General features: G+C 58.9%; 3 protein-coding genes across 3 annotated transcripts; all 3 read right to left on the reverse strand.

Annotated features, from left to right (window-relative positions):
* Positions 1 to 8: 8 nt before the first annotated feature.
* LOC137852942 (kinesin-like protein KIFC1) lies at positions 9 to 1,976 on the reverse strand. The gene is made up of 3 exons (XM_068675337.1): positions 898 to 1,976; positions 481 to 699; positions 9 to 23 (listed from the first exon to the last, which is right to left on the reverse strand). The coding sequence occupies exons 1-3, from the start codon at positions 1,543 to 1,545 to the stop codon at positions 9 to 11; spliced, it is 882 nt and encodes a 293-aa protein (XP_068531438.1). The 5' UTR covers positions 1,546 to 1,976.
* Positions 1,977 to 2,724: 748 nt separating this feature from the next.
* LOC137853593 (MICOS complex subunit Mic25-like) lies at positions 2,725 to 5,190 on the reverse strand. The gene is made up of 3 exons (XM_068676498.1): positions 4,509 to 5,190; positions 4,003 to 4,310; positions 2,725 to 2,929 (listed from the first exon to the last, which is right to left on the reverse strand). The coding sequence occupies exons 1-3, from the start codon at positions 5,154 to 5,156 to the stop codon at positions 2,725 to 2,727; spliced, it is 1,161 nt and encodes a 386-aa protein (XP_068532599.1). The 5' UTR covers positions 5,157 to 5,190.
* A 4,756-nt stretch (positions 5,191 to 9,946) lies between these two features.
* On the reverse strand, positions 9,947 to 12,476 carry LOC137854147 (MICOS complex subunit Mic25-like). Its single transcript, XM_068677584.1, has 3 exons — positions 11,731 to 12,476; positions 11,225 to 11,532; positions 9,947 to 10,151 (listed from the first exon to the last, which is right to left on the reverse strand). Exons 1-3 carry the CDS (start codon positions 12,376 to 12,378, stop codon positions 9,947 to 9,949), a joined length of 1,161 nt encoding a protein of 386 aa, XP_068533685.1. The 5' UTR covers positions 12,379 to 12,476.
* Between the last annotated feature and the right edge of the window lie 3,218 nt (positions 12,477 to 15,694).

Consider the following 15,694-nt stretch of genomic DNA (forward strand, 5'->3'; position numbering starts at 1 on the left):
ACACGCACCTAGCTTGGTGTCATCTGCAAACTTACTGAGGGTGCACTCAGTGCCCTCATCCAGATCATTGATGAAGATATGAAAGAGGACCGGCCCCAGTACCGAGCCCTGGGGGACGCCACTAGTGACTGGCCTCCAGCTGGACTTGACTCCATTTACCACGACTCTTTGGGCCCGGCTATCCAGCCAGTTTTTAACCCAACGAAGCGTGCGCCAGTCCAAGTCAAGAGCAGCCAGTTGCTTGAGGAGAATGCTGTGGGAGACGGTGTCAAAAGCCTTGCTGAAGTCAAGGTAGACCACATCCACAGCCTTTCCCTCGTCCACCCAGCGCATCACTTTGTCATAGAACGTCAAGCAGGATCTGCCTTCCATAAACCCATGCTGACTGGGCCTGATCGCCTGCTTGCCCTGCAAGTGCCACAAGATGACTCTCAAGAGGATCTGCTCCATGAGCTTCTCTGGTACTGGGGTCAAACTGACCGGCCTGTAGTTCCCCGGAAAAATTAAAACAACAGAAGAATTATACCGCAGCTCCGACACCTTTGCCTCACGCTGTGACAGCGCCCCCGACACATCCCGCAGCTCTGCCTTGAGCTCCTGCAGCCGGTTGTGCAGTCGGCGCCGCTCCATCTCCAGCTCCGACACCTCCGCCTCGCGCCGTGACAGTGCCCCCGACACATCCCGCAGCTCCGCCTTGAGCTCCTGCAGCTGGTTGTGCAGGCAGCGCCGCTCCATCTCCAGCTCCGACGCCTCCGCCTCGCGCCGCGACAGCGCCCCCGACAACTCCCGCAGCTTTGCCAAGATTTGGTTGGGAAACGCACAGAATTGGTGGAAACTCCCCCAAAGTTTGCAGGAAAAGCCAAGCAGAATTTGGGGAAGAGCCCCCAAAATCTGGACGGCCCCCAGCCGCTCCTCCCGGTCCCGCGCCACCACCCGGAGCTCCTCCAGCTCCCGGTGCCGCTGCTGGAGCTCAGCCGCCAGCCGCTGCCGCTCGGCCGCGCTCCGCTGCTGGAGCTCGGCCGCCAGCCGCCACCACTCGCTCGCCTCCGCCTCCGCCTCCCGTTGCCACCTGGAGCACTCCTCCCGGGACTGCTGCAGCTCCGTGCGCAGAGAGCGGATGTCATCCTCCAGGCCCCTCGTCTTCTCCCGCAGCTCCGCTAGCTGCCCCCTCGGGTCCCCTGCCGCCCACCGCAGCACCCCCGGTACCGGAGGCGGCGCTGCCGATCCCGAAGCCGCCCACGAGGCCTTTTCACTGGCCTGGGGGGCTGCGGTGATGGTCACGGCCTTGCGGGGAAGCCCTGGGCCTGGTGCCGTCGGGATGCTGATAGCCCACAACGGGGCGCGGTTGCTGGGAGCCCAGGCCGCTAGGGGCCCGGAGCGGCGCCTTTTCTGCTCGGGAGCCTCCGGCAGGGACGCGGCCGCCGCGCGCTTGGCGTGGGCCTTGCGCACCGGTGACCCGGAGGCGGCCAGAAGTGACGCAGCCGCCTCCGTGGCCGGTACTGGGCGGGCGGCGCCAGTGCCGTCGCCGCCGGGCCTCGCCGCCATTGTTTCTGTTGTTGCTTCTGTTTCCTTTTTGATACAGTCTTAAAATGAAGGTCCCATTTTCTGGCCTCTGGCAGAGCGTAAGCACGCCGGAACACTTCACATTACATAGCTTATAGTTGTCTGCAATGATAATATCATACCTATAGTCTGCTGCCGGCTGCAAAGTAGCCTATGCCTCAGGTACTGTTTCCTGCCCTTGTAACTTTTGTTAGGACATCCTCGTAAGTCTTCAAAGGGAAATGAAGTTACCCTATTCAGAAAAAAAACACCACCCAGAAGAAACTTCGGTTGTTTTCAGGGCCTGAATTCTCACTGAAACCAAAGGCGGGTATAGAATCATAGATTATCCCGAGTTGGAAGGGCCCCATAAGGATCATCGAGTCCAACTCCTGGCACCACACAGGTGTACCCAAAAATTCAGGCCGCGTGACCAAGTGCGCAGTCCAAATACTTCTTGAATGCTGACAGGCTTAGTGCAGCGACTACTTCCCTGAGGAGCCCGTTCCAGTGTGCGACCACCCTCTCCGTGAAGAACCTCTTCCTGATGTCTAGCCTAAACCTCCCCTGCCTCAGGCTGACACCGTTGCCGTGGGTCCTATCAGTGGTGACTGAAGAGAATAGATCGGTCCCTGCCCCTCCACTCCCCCTCTCGAGGAAGCTGTAGACTGCGACGAGGCCTCCCCTCAGCCGCCTCTTTTCCAGCCTGAACAGGCCCAGTGACCTCAGCCGCTCCTCATATGACTTCCCCTCTAGGCCCTTCGCCATCTTTGTAGCCCAGTATCTTACTGACTTGAAGAAGGAGGCTTTAATCTCTCCTGCTTTGTTCACTAGCAACCACCCCTCACCGAGCATGCGCTCTGAATTTCTCGGAGCCTATTACTTTAAACGGAGACGGGAGAACTTTTCACCAATCATAACTAAGATATGCTTGACTAGAGCCACTCAAGCTCCACCCAAAAGAGAGAAAATAATATAAATTGGCCTAAGAGAGAGGGGATGTTAGGGAAGATACCACCATCAGGGGAGATACCACCCCGAGGGAATCCAACATCCTTAGGACCTCCTGACTCCTGGGACCAGTCGATGGGCTGAGACTCTCTCTCTTCTCTCTCCCCCCCCCCCCATTTGGAATGCCTTTGGGTGAGATTTGAACACTTGGTTATTGTTATAAATGAGGTCTCAACTCAATCTGAATTTTGTAATCAGCTCCCGGTGCCGCTGCTGGAGCTCGGCCGCCAGCTGCCACCACTCGCCCGCCTCCGCCTCCCGTTGCCACCTGGAGCACTCCTCCTGGGACTGCTGAAACTCCGTGCGCAGAGAGCGGACGTCATCCTCCAGGCCCCTCGTCTTCTCCCTGGGCAGCCTGTTCCAGTGTCTAACAACCCTTTCAGGAAAGAGTTCTTCCTAACAACTAACCTAAAACTCCCCCGGCGCAACTTAAGCCCATTCCCCCTCGTCCTGTCACCAGGCACGTGGGAGAACAGGCCATCCCCCACCTCGCTACAGCCTCCTTTGAGGTACCTGTAGAGAGCAATAAAGTCCCCCCTGAGCCTCCTCTTCTCCAGGCTGAACAAGCCCAGCTCCCTCAGCCGCTCCTTGTAGGACTTGTTCTCCAGGCCCCTCACCAGCTTCGTCGCCCTTCTCTGGACCCGCTCGAGCACCTTGATGTCCTTCTTGTAGCGAGGAGCCCAAAACTGAACACAGTACTCGAGGTGCGGCCTTACCAGAGCCGAGTGCAGGGGGACCATCACCTCCCTAGCCCTGCTGGTCACACTGTTTCTGATACAAGCCAGGATGCTGTTGGCCTTCTTGGCCACCTGAGCACACTGCTGGCTCATATTCAGCCGACTGTCCGCCATCACTCCCAGGTCCTTCTCTGCCTGGCAGCTCTCCAATCACTCATCTCCCAGCCTGTAGCTCTGCTTGGGGTTATTGCGCCCCAGGTGCAGGACCCGGCACTTGGCCTTGTTGAACTTCATGCAGTTGACCTCAGCCCATCGGTGCAGCCTATCCAGATCCTCCCGCAGAGCTTTCCTACCCTCAAGCAGATCGACACACGCACCTAGCTTGGTGTCATCTGCAAACTTACTGAGGGTGCACTCAATGCCCTCGTCCAGATCATTGATGAAGATATGAAAGAGGACCGGCCCCAGTACCGAGCCCTGGGGGACGCCACTAGTGACTGGCCTCCAGCTGGACTTGACTCCATTTACCACGACTCTTTGGGCCCGGCTATCCAGCCAGTTTTTAACCCAACGAAGCGTGCGCCAGTCCAAGTCAAGAGCAGCCAGTTTCTTGAGGAGAATGCTGTGGGAGACGGTGTCAAAAGCCTTGCTGAAGTCAAGGTAGACCACATCCACAGCCTTTCCCTCGTCCATCCAGCGCATCACTTTGTCATAGAAGGAGATCAGGTTCGTCAAGCAGGATCTGCCTTCCATAAACCCATGCTGACTGGGCCTGATCGCCTGCTTGCCCTGCAAGTGCCACAAGATGACTCTCAAGAGGATCTGCTCCATGAGCTTCTCTGGTACTGGGGTCAAACTGACCGGCCTGTAGTTCCCCGGAAAAATTAAAACAACAGAAGAATTATACCGCAGCTCCGACACCTTTGCCTCACGCTGTGACAGCGCCCCCGACACATCCCGCAGCTCTGCCTTGAGCTCCTGCAGCCGGTTGTGCAGTCGGCGCCGCTCCATCTCCAGCTCCGACACCTCCGCCTCGCGCCGTGACAGTGCCCCCGACACATCCCGCAGCTCCGCCTTGAGCTCCTGCAGCTGGTTGTGCAGGCAGCGCCGCTCCATCTCCAGCTCCGACGCCTCCGCCTCGCGCCGCGACAGCGCCCCCGACAACTCCCGCAGCTTTGCCAAGATTTGGTTGGGAAACGCACAGAATTGGTGGAAACTCCCCCAAAGTTTGCAGGAAAAGCCAAGCAGAATTTGGGGAAGAGCCCCCAAAATCTGGACGGCCCCCAGCCGCTCCTCCCGGTCCCGCGCCACCACCCGGAGCTCCTCCAGCTCCCGGTGCCGCTGCTGGAGCTCAGCCGCCAGCCGCTGCCGCTCGGCCGCGCTCCGCTGCTGGAGCTCGGCCGCCAGCCGCCACCACTCGCTCGCCTCCGCCTCCGCCTCCCGTTGCCACCTGGAGCACTCCTCCCGGGACTGCTGCAGCTCCGTGCGCAGAGAGCGGATGTCATCCTCCAGGCCCCTCGTCTTCTCCCGCAGCTCCGCTAGCTGCCCCCTCGGGTCCCCCGCCGCCCACCGCAGCACCCCCGGTACCGGAGGCGGCGCTGCCGATCCCGAAGCCGCCCACGAGGCCTTTTCACTGGCCTGGGGGGCTGCGGTGATGGTCACGGCCTTGCGGGGAAGCCCTGGGCCTGGTGCCGTCGGGATGCTGATAGCCCACAACGGGGCGCGGTTGCTGGGAGCCCAGGCCGCTAGGGGCCCGGAGCGGCGCCTTTTCTGCTCGGGAGCCTCCGGCAGGGACGCGGCCGCCGCGCGCTTGGTGTGGGCCTTGCGCACCGGTGACCCGGAGGCGGCCAGAAGTGACGCAGCCGCCTCCGTGGCCGGTACTGGGCGGGCGGCGCCAGTGCCGTCGCCGCCGGGCCTCGCCGCCATTGTTTCTGTTGTTGCTTCTGTTTCCTTTTTGATACAGTCTTAAAATGAAGGTCCCATTTTCTGGCCTCTGGCAGAGCGTAAGCACGCCGGAACACTTCACATTACATAGCTTATAGTTGTCTGCAATGATAATATCATACCTATAGTCTGCTGCCGGCTGCAAAGTAGCCTATGCCTCAGGTACTGTTTCTTGCCCTTGTAACTTTTGTTAGGACATCCTCGTAAGTCTTCAAAGGGAAATGAAGTTACCCTATTCAGAAAAAAAACACCACCCAGAAGAAACTTCGGTTGTTTTCAGGGCCTGAATTCTCACTGAAACCAAAGGCGGGTATAGAATCATAGATTATCCCGAGTTGGAAGGGCCCCATAAGGATCATCGAGTCCAACTCCTGGCACCACACAGGTGTACCCAAAAATTCAGGCCGCGTGACCAAGTGCGCAGTCCAAATACTTCTTGAATGCTGACAGGCTTAGTGCAGCGACTACTTCCCTGAGGAGCCCGTTCCAGTGTGCGACCACCCTCTCCGTGAAGAACCTCTTCCTGATGTCTAGCCTAAACCTCCCCTGCCTCAGGCTGACACCGTTGCCGTGGGTCCTATCAGTGGTGACTGAAGAGAATAGATCGGACCCTGCCCCTCCACTCCCCCTCTCGAGGAAGCTGTAGACTGCGACGAGGCCTCCCCTCAGCCGCCTCTTTTCCAGCCTGAACAGGCCCAGTGACCTCAGCCGCTCCTCATACGACTTCCCCTCTAGGCCCTTCGCCATCTTTGTAGCCCAGTATCTTACTGACTTGAAGAAGGAGGCTTTAATCTCTCCTGCTTTGTTCACTAGCAACCACCCCTCACCGAGCATGCGCTCTGAATTTCTCGGAGCCTATTACTTTAAACGGAGACGGGAGAACTTTTCACCAATCATAACTAAGATATGCTTGACTAGAGCCACTCAAGCTCCACCCAAAAGAGAGAAAATAATATAAATTGGCCTAAGAGAGAGGGGATGTTAGGGAAGATACCACCATCAGGGGAGATACCACCCCGAGGGAATCCAACATCCTTAGGACCTCCTGACTCCTGGGACCAGTCGATGGGCTGAGACTCTCTCTCTTCTCTCTCCCCCCCCCCCCATTTGGAATGCCTTTGGGTGAGATTTGAACACTTGGTTATTGTTATAAATGAGGTCTCAACTCAATCTGAATTTTGTAATCAGCTCCCGGTGCCGCTGCTGGAGCTCGGCCGCCAGCTGCCACCACTCGCCCGCCTCCGCCTCCCGTTGCCACCTGGAGCACTCCTCCTGGGACTGCTGCAGCTCCGTGCGCAGAGAGCGGACGTCATCCTCCAGGCCCCTCGTCTTCTCCCTGGGCAGCCTGTTCCAGTGTCTAACAACCCTTTCAGGAAAGAGTTCTTCCTAACAACTAACCTAAAACTCCCCCGGCGCAACTTAAGCCCATTCCCCCTCGTCCTGTCACCAGGCACGTGGGAGAACAGGCCATCCCCCACCTCGCTACAGCCTCCTTTGAGGTACCTGTAGAGAGCAATAAAGTCCCCCCTGAGCCTCCTCTTCTCCAGGCTGAACAAGCCCAGCTCCCTCAGCCGCTCCTTGTAGGACTTGTTCTCCAGGCCCCTCACCAGCTTCGTCGCCCTTCTCTGGACCCGCTCGAGCACCTTGATGTCCTTCTTGTAGCGAGGAGCCCAAAACTGAACACAGTACTCGAGGTGCGGCCTCACCAGAGCCGAGTGCAGGGGGACCATCACCTCCCTAGCCCTGCTGGTCACACTGTTTCTGATACAAGCCAGGATGCTGTTGGCCTTCTTGGCCACCTGAGCACACTGCTGGCTCATATTCAGCCGACTGTCCGCCATCACTCCCAGGTCCTTCTCTGCCTGGCAGCTCTCCAATCACTCATCTCCCAGCCTGTAGCTCTGCTTGGGGTTATTGCGCCCCAGGTGCAGGACCCGGCACTTGGCCTTGTTGAACTTCATGCAGTTGACCTCAGCCCATCGGTGCAGCCTATCCAGATCCTCCCGCAGAGCTTTCCTACCCTCAAGCAGATCGACACACGCACCTAGCTTGGTGTCATCTGCAAACTTACTGAGGGTGCACTCAATGCCCTCGTCCAGATCATTGATGAAGATATGAAAGAGGACCGGCCCCAGTACCGAGCCCTGGGGGACGCCACTAGTGACTGGCCTCCAGCTGGACTTGACTCCATTTACCACGACTCTTTGGGCCCGGCTATCCAGCCAGTTTTTAACCCAACGAAGCGTGCGCCAGTCCAAGTCAAGAGCAGCCAGTTTCTTGAGGAGAATGCTGTGGGAGACGGTGTCAAAAGCCTTGCTGAAGTCAAGGTAGACCACATCCACAGCCTTTCCCTCGTCCACCCAGCGCATCACTTTGTCATAGAAGGAGATCAGGTTCGTCAAGCAGGATCTGCCTTCCATAAACTCATGCTGACTGGGCCTGATCGCCTGCTTGCCCTGCAAGTGCCACAAGATGACTCTCAAGAGGATCTGCTCCATGAGCTTCTCTGGTACTGGGGTCAAACTGACCGGCCTGTAGTTCCCCGGAAAAATTAAAACAACAGAAGAATTATACCGCAGCTCCGACACCTTTGCCTCACGCTGTGACAGCGCCCCCGACACATCCCGCAGCTCTGCCTTGAGCTCCTGCAGCCGGTTGTGCAGTCGGCGCCGCTCCATCTCCAGCTCCGACACCTCCGCCTCGCGCCGTGACAGTGCCCCCGACACATCCCGCAGCTCCGCCTTGAGCTCCTGCAGCTGGTTGTGCAGGCAGCGCCGCTCCATCTCCAGCTCCGACGCCTCCGCCTCGCGCCGCGACAGCGCCCCCGACAACTCCCGCAGCTTTGCCAAGATTTGGTTGGGAAACGCACAGAATTGGTGGAAACTCCCCCAAAGTTTGCAGGAAAAGCCAAGCAGAATTTGGGGAAGAGCCCCCAAAATCTGGACGGCCCCCAGCCGCTCCTCCCGGTCCCGCGCCACCACCCGGAGCTCCTCCAGCTCCCGGTGCCGCTGCTGGAGCTCAGCCGCCAGCCGCTGCCGCTCGGCCGCGCTCCGCTGCTGGAGCTCGGCCGCCAGCCGCCACCACTCGCTCGCCTCCGCCTCCGCCTCCCGTTGCCACCTGGAGCACTCCTCCCGGGACTGCTGCAGCTCCGTGCGCAGAGAGCGGATGTCATCCTCCAGGCCCCTCGTCTTCTCCCGCAGCTCCGCTAGCTGCCCCCTCGGGTCCCCTGCCGCCCACCGCAGCACCCCCGGTACCGGAGGCGGCGCTGCCGATCCCGAAGCCGCCCACGAGGCCTTTTCACTGGCCTGGGGGGCTGCGGTGATGGTCACGGCCTTGCGGGGAAGCCCTGGGCCTGGTGCCGTCGGGATGCTGATAGCCCACAACGGGGCGCGGTTGCTGGGAGCCCAGGCCGCTAGGGGCCCGGAGCGGCGCCTTTTCTGCTCGGGAGCCTCCGGCAGGGACGCGGCCGCCGCGCGCTTGGCGTGGGCCTTGCGCACCGGTGACCCGGAGGCGGCCAGAAGTGACGCAGCCGCCTCCGTGGCCGGTACTGGGCGGGCGGCGCCAGTGCCGTCGCCGCCGGGCCTCGCCGCCATTGTTTCTGTTGTTGCTTCTGTTTCCTTTTTGATACAGTCTTAAAATGAAGGTCCCATTTTCTGGCCTCTGGCAGAGCGTAAGCACGCCGGAACACTTCACATTACATAGCTTATAGTTGTCTGCAATGATAATATCATACCTATAGTCTGCTGCCGGCTGCAAAGTAGCCTATGCCTCAGGTACTGTTTCCTGCCCTTGTAACTTTTGTTAGGACATCCTCGTAAGTCTTCAAAGGGAAATGAAGTTACCCTATTCAGAAAAAAAACACCACCCAGAAGAAACTTCGGTTGTTTTCAGGGCCTGAATTCTCACTGAAACCAAAGGCGGGTATAGAATCATAGATTATCCCGAGTTGGAAGGGCCCCATAAGGATCATCGAGTCCAACTCCTGGCACCACACAGGTGTACCCAAAAATTCAGGCCGCGTGACCAAGTGCGCAGTCCAAATACTTCTTGAATGCTGACAGGCTTAGTGCAGCGACTACTTCCCTGAGGAGCCCGTTCCAGTGTGCGACCACCCTCTCCGTGAAGAACCTCTTCCTGATGTCTAGCCTAAACCTCCCCTGCCTCAGGCTGACACCGTTGCCGTGGGTCCTATCAGTGGTGACTGAAGAGAATAGATCGGTCCCTGCCCCTCCACTCCCCCTCTCGAGGAAGCTGTAGACTGCGACGAGGCCTCCCCTCAGCCGCCTCTTTTCCAGCCTGAACAGGCCCAGTGACCTCAGCCGCTCCTCATACGACTTCCCCTCTAGGCCCTTCGCCATCTTTGTAGCCCAGTATCTTACTGACTTGAAGAAGGAGGCTTTAATCTCTCCTGCTTTGTTCACTAGCAACCACCCCTCACCGAGCATGCGCTCTGAATTTCTCGGAGCCTATTACTTTAAACGGAGACGGGAGAACTTTTCACCAATCATAACTAAGATATGCTTGACTAGAGCCACTCAAGCTCCACCCAAAAGAGAGAAAATAATATAAATTGGCCTAAGAGAGAGGGGATGTTAGGGAAGATACCACCATCAGGGGAGATACCACCCCGAGGGAATCCAACATCCTTAGGACCTCCTGACTCCTGGGACCAGTCGATGGGCTGAGACTCTCTCTCTTCTCTCTCCCCCCCCCCCCATTTGGAATGCCTTTGGGTGAGATTTGAACACTTGGTTATTGTTATAAATGAGGTCTCAACTCAATCTGAATTTTGTAATCAGCTCCCGGTGCCGCTGCTGGAGCTCGGCCGCCAGCTGCCACCACTCGCCCGCCTCCGCCTCCCGTTGCCACCTGGAGCACTCCTCCTGGGACTGCTGAAACTCCGTGCGCAGAGAGCGGACGTCATCCTCCAGGCCCCTCGTCTTCTCCCTGGGCAGCCTGTTCCAGTGTCTAACAACCCTTTCAGGAAAGAGTTCTTCCTAACAACTAACCTAAAACTCCCCCGGCGCAACTTAAGCCCATTCCCCCTCGTCCTGTCACCAGGCACGTGGGAGAACAGGCCATCCCCCACCTCGCTACAGCCTCCTTTGAGGTACCTGTAGAGAGCAATAAAGTCCCCCCTGAGCCTCCTCTTCTCCAGGCTGAACAAGCCCAGCTCCCTCAGCCGCTCCTTGTAGGACTTGTTCTCCAGGCCCCTCACCAGCTTCGTCGCCCTTCTCTGGACCCGCTCGAGCACCTTGATGTCCTTCTTGTAGCGAGGAGCCCAAAACTGAACACAGTACTCGAGGTGCGGCCTCACCAGAGCCGAGTGCAGGGGGACCATCACCTCCCTAGCCCTGCTGGTCACACTGTTTCTGATACAAGCCAGGATGCTGTTGGCCTTCTTGGCCACCTGAGCACACTGCTGGCTCATATTCAGCTGACTGTCCGCCATCACTCCCAGGTCCTTCTCTGCCTGGCAGCTCTCCAATCACTCATCTCCCAGCCTGTAGCTCTGCTTGGGGTTATTGCGCCCCAGGTGCAGGACCCGGCACTTGGCCTTGTTGAACTTCATGCAGTTGACCTCAGCCCATCGGTGCAGCCTATCCAGATCCTCCCGCAGAGCTTTCCTACCCTCAAGCAGATCGACACACGCACCTAGCTTGGTGTCATCTGCAAACTTACTGAGGGTGCACTCAATGCCCTCGTCCAGATCATTGATGAAGATATGAAAGAGGACCGGCCCCAGTACCGAGCCCTGGGGGACGCCACTAGTGACTGGCCTCCAGCTGGACTTGACTCCATTTACCACGACTCTTTGGGCCCGGCTATCCAGCCAGTTTTTAACCCAACGAAGCGTGCGCCAGTCCAAGTCAAGAGCAGCCAGTTTCTTGAGGAGAATGCTGTGGGAGACGGTGTCAAAAGCCTTGCTGAAGTCAAGGTAGACCACATCCACAGCCTTTCCCTCGTCCACCCAGCGCATCACTTTGTCATAGAAGGAGATCAGGTTCGTCAAGCAGGATCTGCCTTCCATAAACCCATGCTGACTGGGCCTGATCGCCTGCTTGCCCTGCAAGTGCCACAAGATGACTCTCAAGAGGATCTGCTCCATGAGCTTCTCTGGTACTGGGGTCAAACTGACCGGCCTGTAGTTCCCCGGAAAAATTAAAACAACAGAAGAATTATACCGCAGCTCCGACACCTTTGCCTCACGCTGTGACAGCGCCCCCGACACATCCCGCAGCTCTGCCTTGAGCTCCTGCAGCCGGTTGTGCAGTCGGCGCCGCTCCATCTCCAGCTCCGACACCTCCGCCTCGCGCCGTGACAGTGCCCCCGACACATCCCGCAGCTCCGCCTTGAGCTCCTGCAGCTGGTTGTGCAGGCAGCGCCGCTCCATCTCCAGCTCCGACGCCTCCGCCTCGCGCCGCGACAGCGCCCCCGACAACTCCCGCAGCTTTGCCAAGATTTGGTTGGGAAACGCACAGAATTGGTGGAAACTCCCCCAAAGTTTGCAGGAAAAGCCAAGCAGAATTTGGGGAAGAGCCCCCAAAATCTGGACGGCCCCCAGCCGCTCCTCCCGGTCCCGCGCCACCACCCGGAGCTCCTCCAGCTCCCGGTGCCGCTGCTGGAGCTCAGCCGCCAGCCGCTGCCGCTCGGCCGCGCTCCGCTGCTGGAGCTCGGCCGCCAGCCGCCACCACTCGCTCGCCTCCGCCTCCGCCTCCCGTTGCCACCTGGAGCACTCCTCCCGGGACTGCTGCAGCTCCGTGCGCAGAGAGCGGATGTCATCCTCCAGGCCCCTCGTCTTCTCCCGCAGCTCCGCTAGCTGCCCCCTCGGGTCCCCTGCCGCCCACCGCAGCACCCCCGGTACCGGAGGCGGCGCTGCCGATCCCGAAGCCGCCCACGAGGCCTTTTCACTGGCCTGGGGGGCTGCGGTGATGGTCACGGCCTTGCGGGGAAGCCCTGGGCCTGGTGCCGTCGGGATGCTGATAGCCCACAACGGGGCGCGGTTGCTGGGAGCCCAGGCCGCTAGGGGCCCGGAGCGGCGCCTTTTCTGCTCGGGAGCCTCCGGCAGGGACGCGGCCGCCGCGCGCTTGGCGTGGGCCTTGCGCACCGGTGACCCGGAGGCGGCCAGAAGTGACGCAGCCGCCTCCGTGGCCGGTACTGGGCGGGCGGCGCCAGTGCCGTCGCCGCCGGGCCTCGCCGCCATTGTTTCTGTTGTTGCTTCTGTTTCCTTTTTGATACAGTCTTAAAATGAAGGTCCCATTTTCTGGCCTCTGGCAGAGCGTAAGCACGCCGGAACACTTCACATTACATAGCTTATAGTTGTCTGCAATGATAATATCATACCTATAGTCTGCTGCCGGCTGCAAAGTAGCCTATGCCTCAGGTACTGTTTCCTGCCCTTGTAACTTTTGTTAGGACATCCTCGTAAGTCTTCAAAGGGAAATGAAGTTACCCTATTCAGAAAAAAAACACCACCCAGAAGAAACTTCGGTTGTTTTCAGGGCCTGAATTCTCACTGAAACCAAAGGCGGGTATAGAATCATAGATTATCCCGAGTTGGAAGGGCCCCATAAGGATCATCGAGTCCAACTCCTGGCACCACACAGGTGTACCCAAAAATTCAGGCCGCGTGACCAAGTGCGCAGTCCAAATACTTCTTGAATGCTGACAGGCTTAGTGCAGCGACTACTTCCCTGAGGAGCCCGTTCCAGTGTGCGACCACCCTCTCCGTGAAGAACCTCTTCCTGATGTCTAGCCTAAACCTCCCCTGCCTCAGGCTGACACCGTTGCCGTGGGTCCTATCAGTGGTGACTGAAGAGAATAGATCGGACCCTGCCCCTCCACTCCCCCTCTCGAGGAAGCTGTAGACTGCGACGAGGCCTCCCCTCAGCCGCCTCTTTTCCAGCCTGAACAGGCCCAGTGACCTCAGCCGCTCCTCATACGACTTCCCCTCTAGGCCCTTCGCCATCTTTGTAGCCCAGTATCTTACTGACTTGAAGAAGGAGGCTTTAATCTCTCCTGCTTTGTTCACTAGCAACCACCCCTCACCGAGCATGCGCTCTGAATTTCTCGGAGCCTATTACTTTAAACGGAGACGGGAGAACTTTTCACCAATCATAACTAAGATATGCTTGACTAGAGCCACTCAAGCTCCACCCAAAAGAGAGAAAATAATATAAATTGGCCTAAGAGAGAGGGGATGTTAGGGAAGATACCACCATCAGGGGAGATACCACCCCGAGGGAATCCAACATCCTTAGGACCTCCTGACTCCTGGGACCAGTCGATGGGCTGAGACTCTCTCTCTTCTCTCTCCCCCCCCCCCCATTTGGAATGCCTTTGGGTGAGATTTGAACACTTGGTTATTGTTATAAATGAGGTCTCAACTCAATCTGAATTTTGTAATCAGCTCCCGGTGCCGCTGCTGGAGCTCGGCCGCCAGCTGCCACCACTCGCCCGCCTCCGCCTCCCGTTGCCACCTGGAGCACTCCTCCTGGGACTGCTGAAACTCCGTGCGCAGAGAGCGGACGTCATCCTCCAGGCCCCTCGTCTTCTCCCTGGGCAGCCTGTTCCAGTGTCTAACAACCCTTTCAGGAAAGAGTTCTTCCTAACAACTAACCTAAAACTCCCCCGGCGCAACTTAAGCCCATTCCCCCTCGTCCTGTCACCAGGCACGTGGGAGAACAGGCCATCCCCCACCTCGCTACAGCCTCCTTTGAGGTACCTGTAGAGAGCAATAAAGTCCCCCCTGAGCCTCCTCTTCTCCAGGCTGAACAAGCCCAGCTCCCTCAGCCGCTCCTTGTAGGACTTGTTCTCCAGGCCCCTCACCAGCTTCGTCGCCCTTCTCTGGACCCGCTCGAGCACCTTGATGTCCTTCTTGTAGCGAGGAGCCCAAAACTGAACACAGTACTCGAGGTGCGGCCTCACCAGAGCCGAGTGCAGGGGGACCATCACCTCCCTAGCCCTGCTGGTCACACTGTTTCTGATACAAGCCAGGATGCTGTTGGCCTTCTTGGCCACCTGAGCACACTGCTGGCTCATATTCAGCCGACTGTCCGCCATCACTCCCAGGTCCTTCTCTGCCTGGCAGCTCTCCAATCACTCATCTCCCAGCCTGTAGCTCTGCTTGGGGTTATTGCGCCCCAGGTGCAGGACCCGGCACTTGGCCTTGTTGAACTTCATGCAGTTGACCTCAGCCCATCGGTGCAGCCTATCCAGATCCTCCCGCAGAGCTTTCCTACCCTCAAGCAGATCGACACACGCACCTAGCTTGGTGTCATCTGCAAACTTACTGAGGGTGCACTCAATGCCCTCGTCCAGATCATTGATGAAGATATGAAAGAGGACCGGCCCCAGTACCGAGCCCTGGGGGACGCCACTAGTGACTGGCCTCCAGCTGGACTTGACTCCATTTACCACGACTCTTTGGGCCCGGCTATCCAGCCAGTTTTTAACCCAACGAAGCGTGCGCCAGTCCAAGTCAAGAGCAGCCAGTTTCTTGAGGAGAATGCTGTGGGAGACGGTGTCAAAAGCCTTGCTGAAGTCAAGGTAGACCACATCCACAGCCTTTCCCTCGTCCACCCAGCGCATCACTTTGTCATAGAAGGAGATCAGGTTCGTCAAGCAGGATCTGCCTTCCATAAACCCATGCTGACTGGGCCTGATCGCCTGCTTGCCCTGCAAGTGCCACAAGATGACTCTCAAGAGGATCTGCTCCATGAGCTTCTCTGGTACTGGGGTCAAACTGACCGGCCTGTAGTTCCCCGGAAAAATTAAAACAACAGAAGAATTATACCGCAGCTCCGACACCTTTGCCTCACGCTGTGACAGCGCCCCCGACACATCCCGCAGCTCTGCCTTGAGCTCCTGCAGCCGGTTGTGCAGTCGGCGCCGCTCCATCTCCAGCTCCGACACCTCCGCCTCGCGCCGTGACAGTGCCCCCGACACATCCCGCAGCTCCGCCTTGAGCTCCTGCAGCTGGTTGTGCAGGCAGCGCCGCTCCATCTCCAGCTCCGACGCCTCCGCCTCGCGCCGCGACAGCGCCCCCGACAACTCCCGCAGCTTTGCCAAGATTTGGTTGGGAAACGCACAGAATTGGTGGAAACTCCCCCAAAGTTTGCAGGAAAAGCCAAGCAGAATTTGGGGAAGAGCCCCCAAAATCTGGACGGCCCCCAGCCGCTCCTCCCGGTCCCGCGCCACCACCCGGAGCTCCTCCAGCTCCCGGTGCCGCTGCTGGAGCTCAGCCGCCAGCCGCTGCCGCTCGGCCGCGCTCCGCTGCTGGAGCTCGGCCGCCAGCCGCCACCACTCGCTCGCCTCCGCCTCCGCCTCCCGTTGCCACCTGGAGCACTCCTCCCGGGACTGCTGCAGCTCCGTGCGCAGAGAGCGGATGTCATCCTCCAGGCCCCTCGTCTTCTCCCGCAGCTCCGCTAGCTGCCCCCTCGGGTCCCCTGCCGCCCACCGCAGCACCCCCGGTACCGGAGGCGGCGCTGCCGATCCCGAAGCCGCCCACGAGGCCTTTT

This window comes from Anas acuta, chromosome 1 (genome assembly GCF_963932015.1).
Source record: "Anas acuta chromosome 1, bAnaAcu1.1, whole genome shotgun sequence".
In the NCBI taxonomy this organism is placed as follows: domain Eukaryota; kingdom Metazoa; phylum Chordata; class Aves; order Anseriformes; family Anatidae; genus Anas; species Anas acuta.

Bases quoted from the DNA above. Each gene is read 5' to 3' on its own strand.
- LOC137853593 (XM_068676498.1), bottom strand. From the start codon at position 5,156: ATGGCGGCGAGGCCCGGCGGCGACGGCACTGGCGCCGCCCGCCCAGTA. The intron at 4,311-4,508 runs GTCCAGATTTTG...CAGCTGCAGGAG, and splicing joins GGGAGGAGCGGCTGGGGGCC to CTCAAGGCGGAGCTGCGGGA. The intron at 2,930-4,002 runs GCCCAGTCAGCA...CTTTCCTGAAAG, and splicing joins CAGGGCAAGCAGGCGATCAG to GGTTGTTAGACACTGGAACA.
- LOC137854147 (XM_068677584.1), bottom strand. From the start codon at position 12,378: ATGGCGGCGAGGCCCGGCGGCGACGGCACTGGCGCCGCCCGCCCAGTA. The intron at 11,533-11,730 runs GTCCAGATTTTG...CAGCTGCAGGAG, and splicing joins GGGAGGAGCGGCTGGGGGCC to CTCAAGGCGGAGCTGCGGGA. The intron at 10,152-11,224 runs GCCCAGTCAGCA...CTTTCCTGAAAG, and splicing joins CAGGGCAAGCAGGCGATCAG to GGTTGTTAGACACTGGAACA.
- LOC137852942 (XM_068675337.1), bottom strand. From the start codon at position 1,545: ATGGCGGCGAGGCCCGGCGGCGACGGCACTGGCGCCGCCCGCCCAGTA. The intron at 700-897 runs GTCCAGATTTTG...CAGCTGCAGGAG, and splicing joins GGGAGGAGCGGCTGGGGGCC to CTCAAGGCGGAGCTGCGGGA.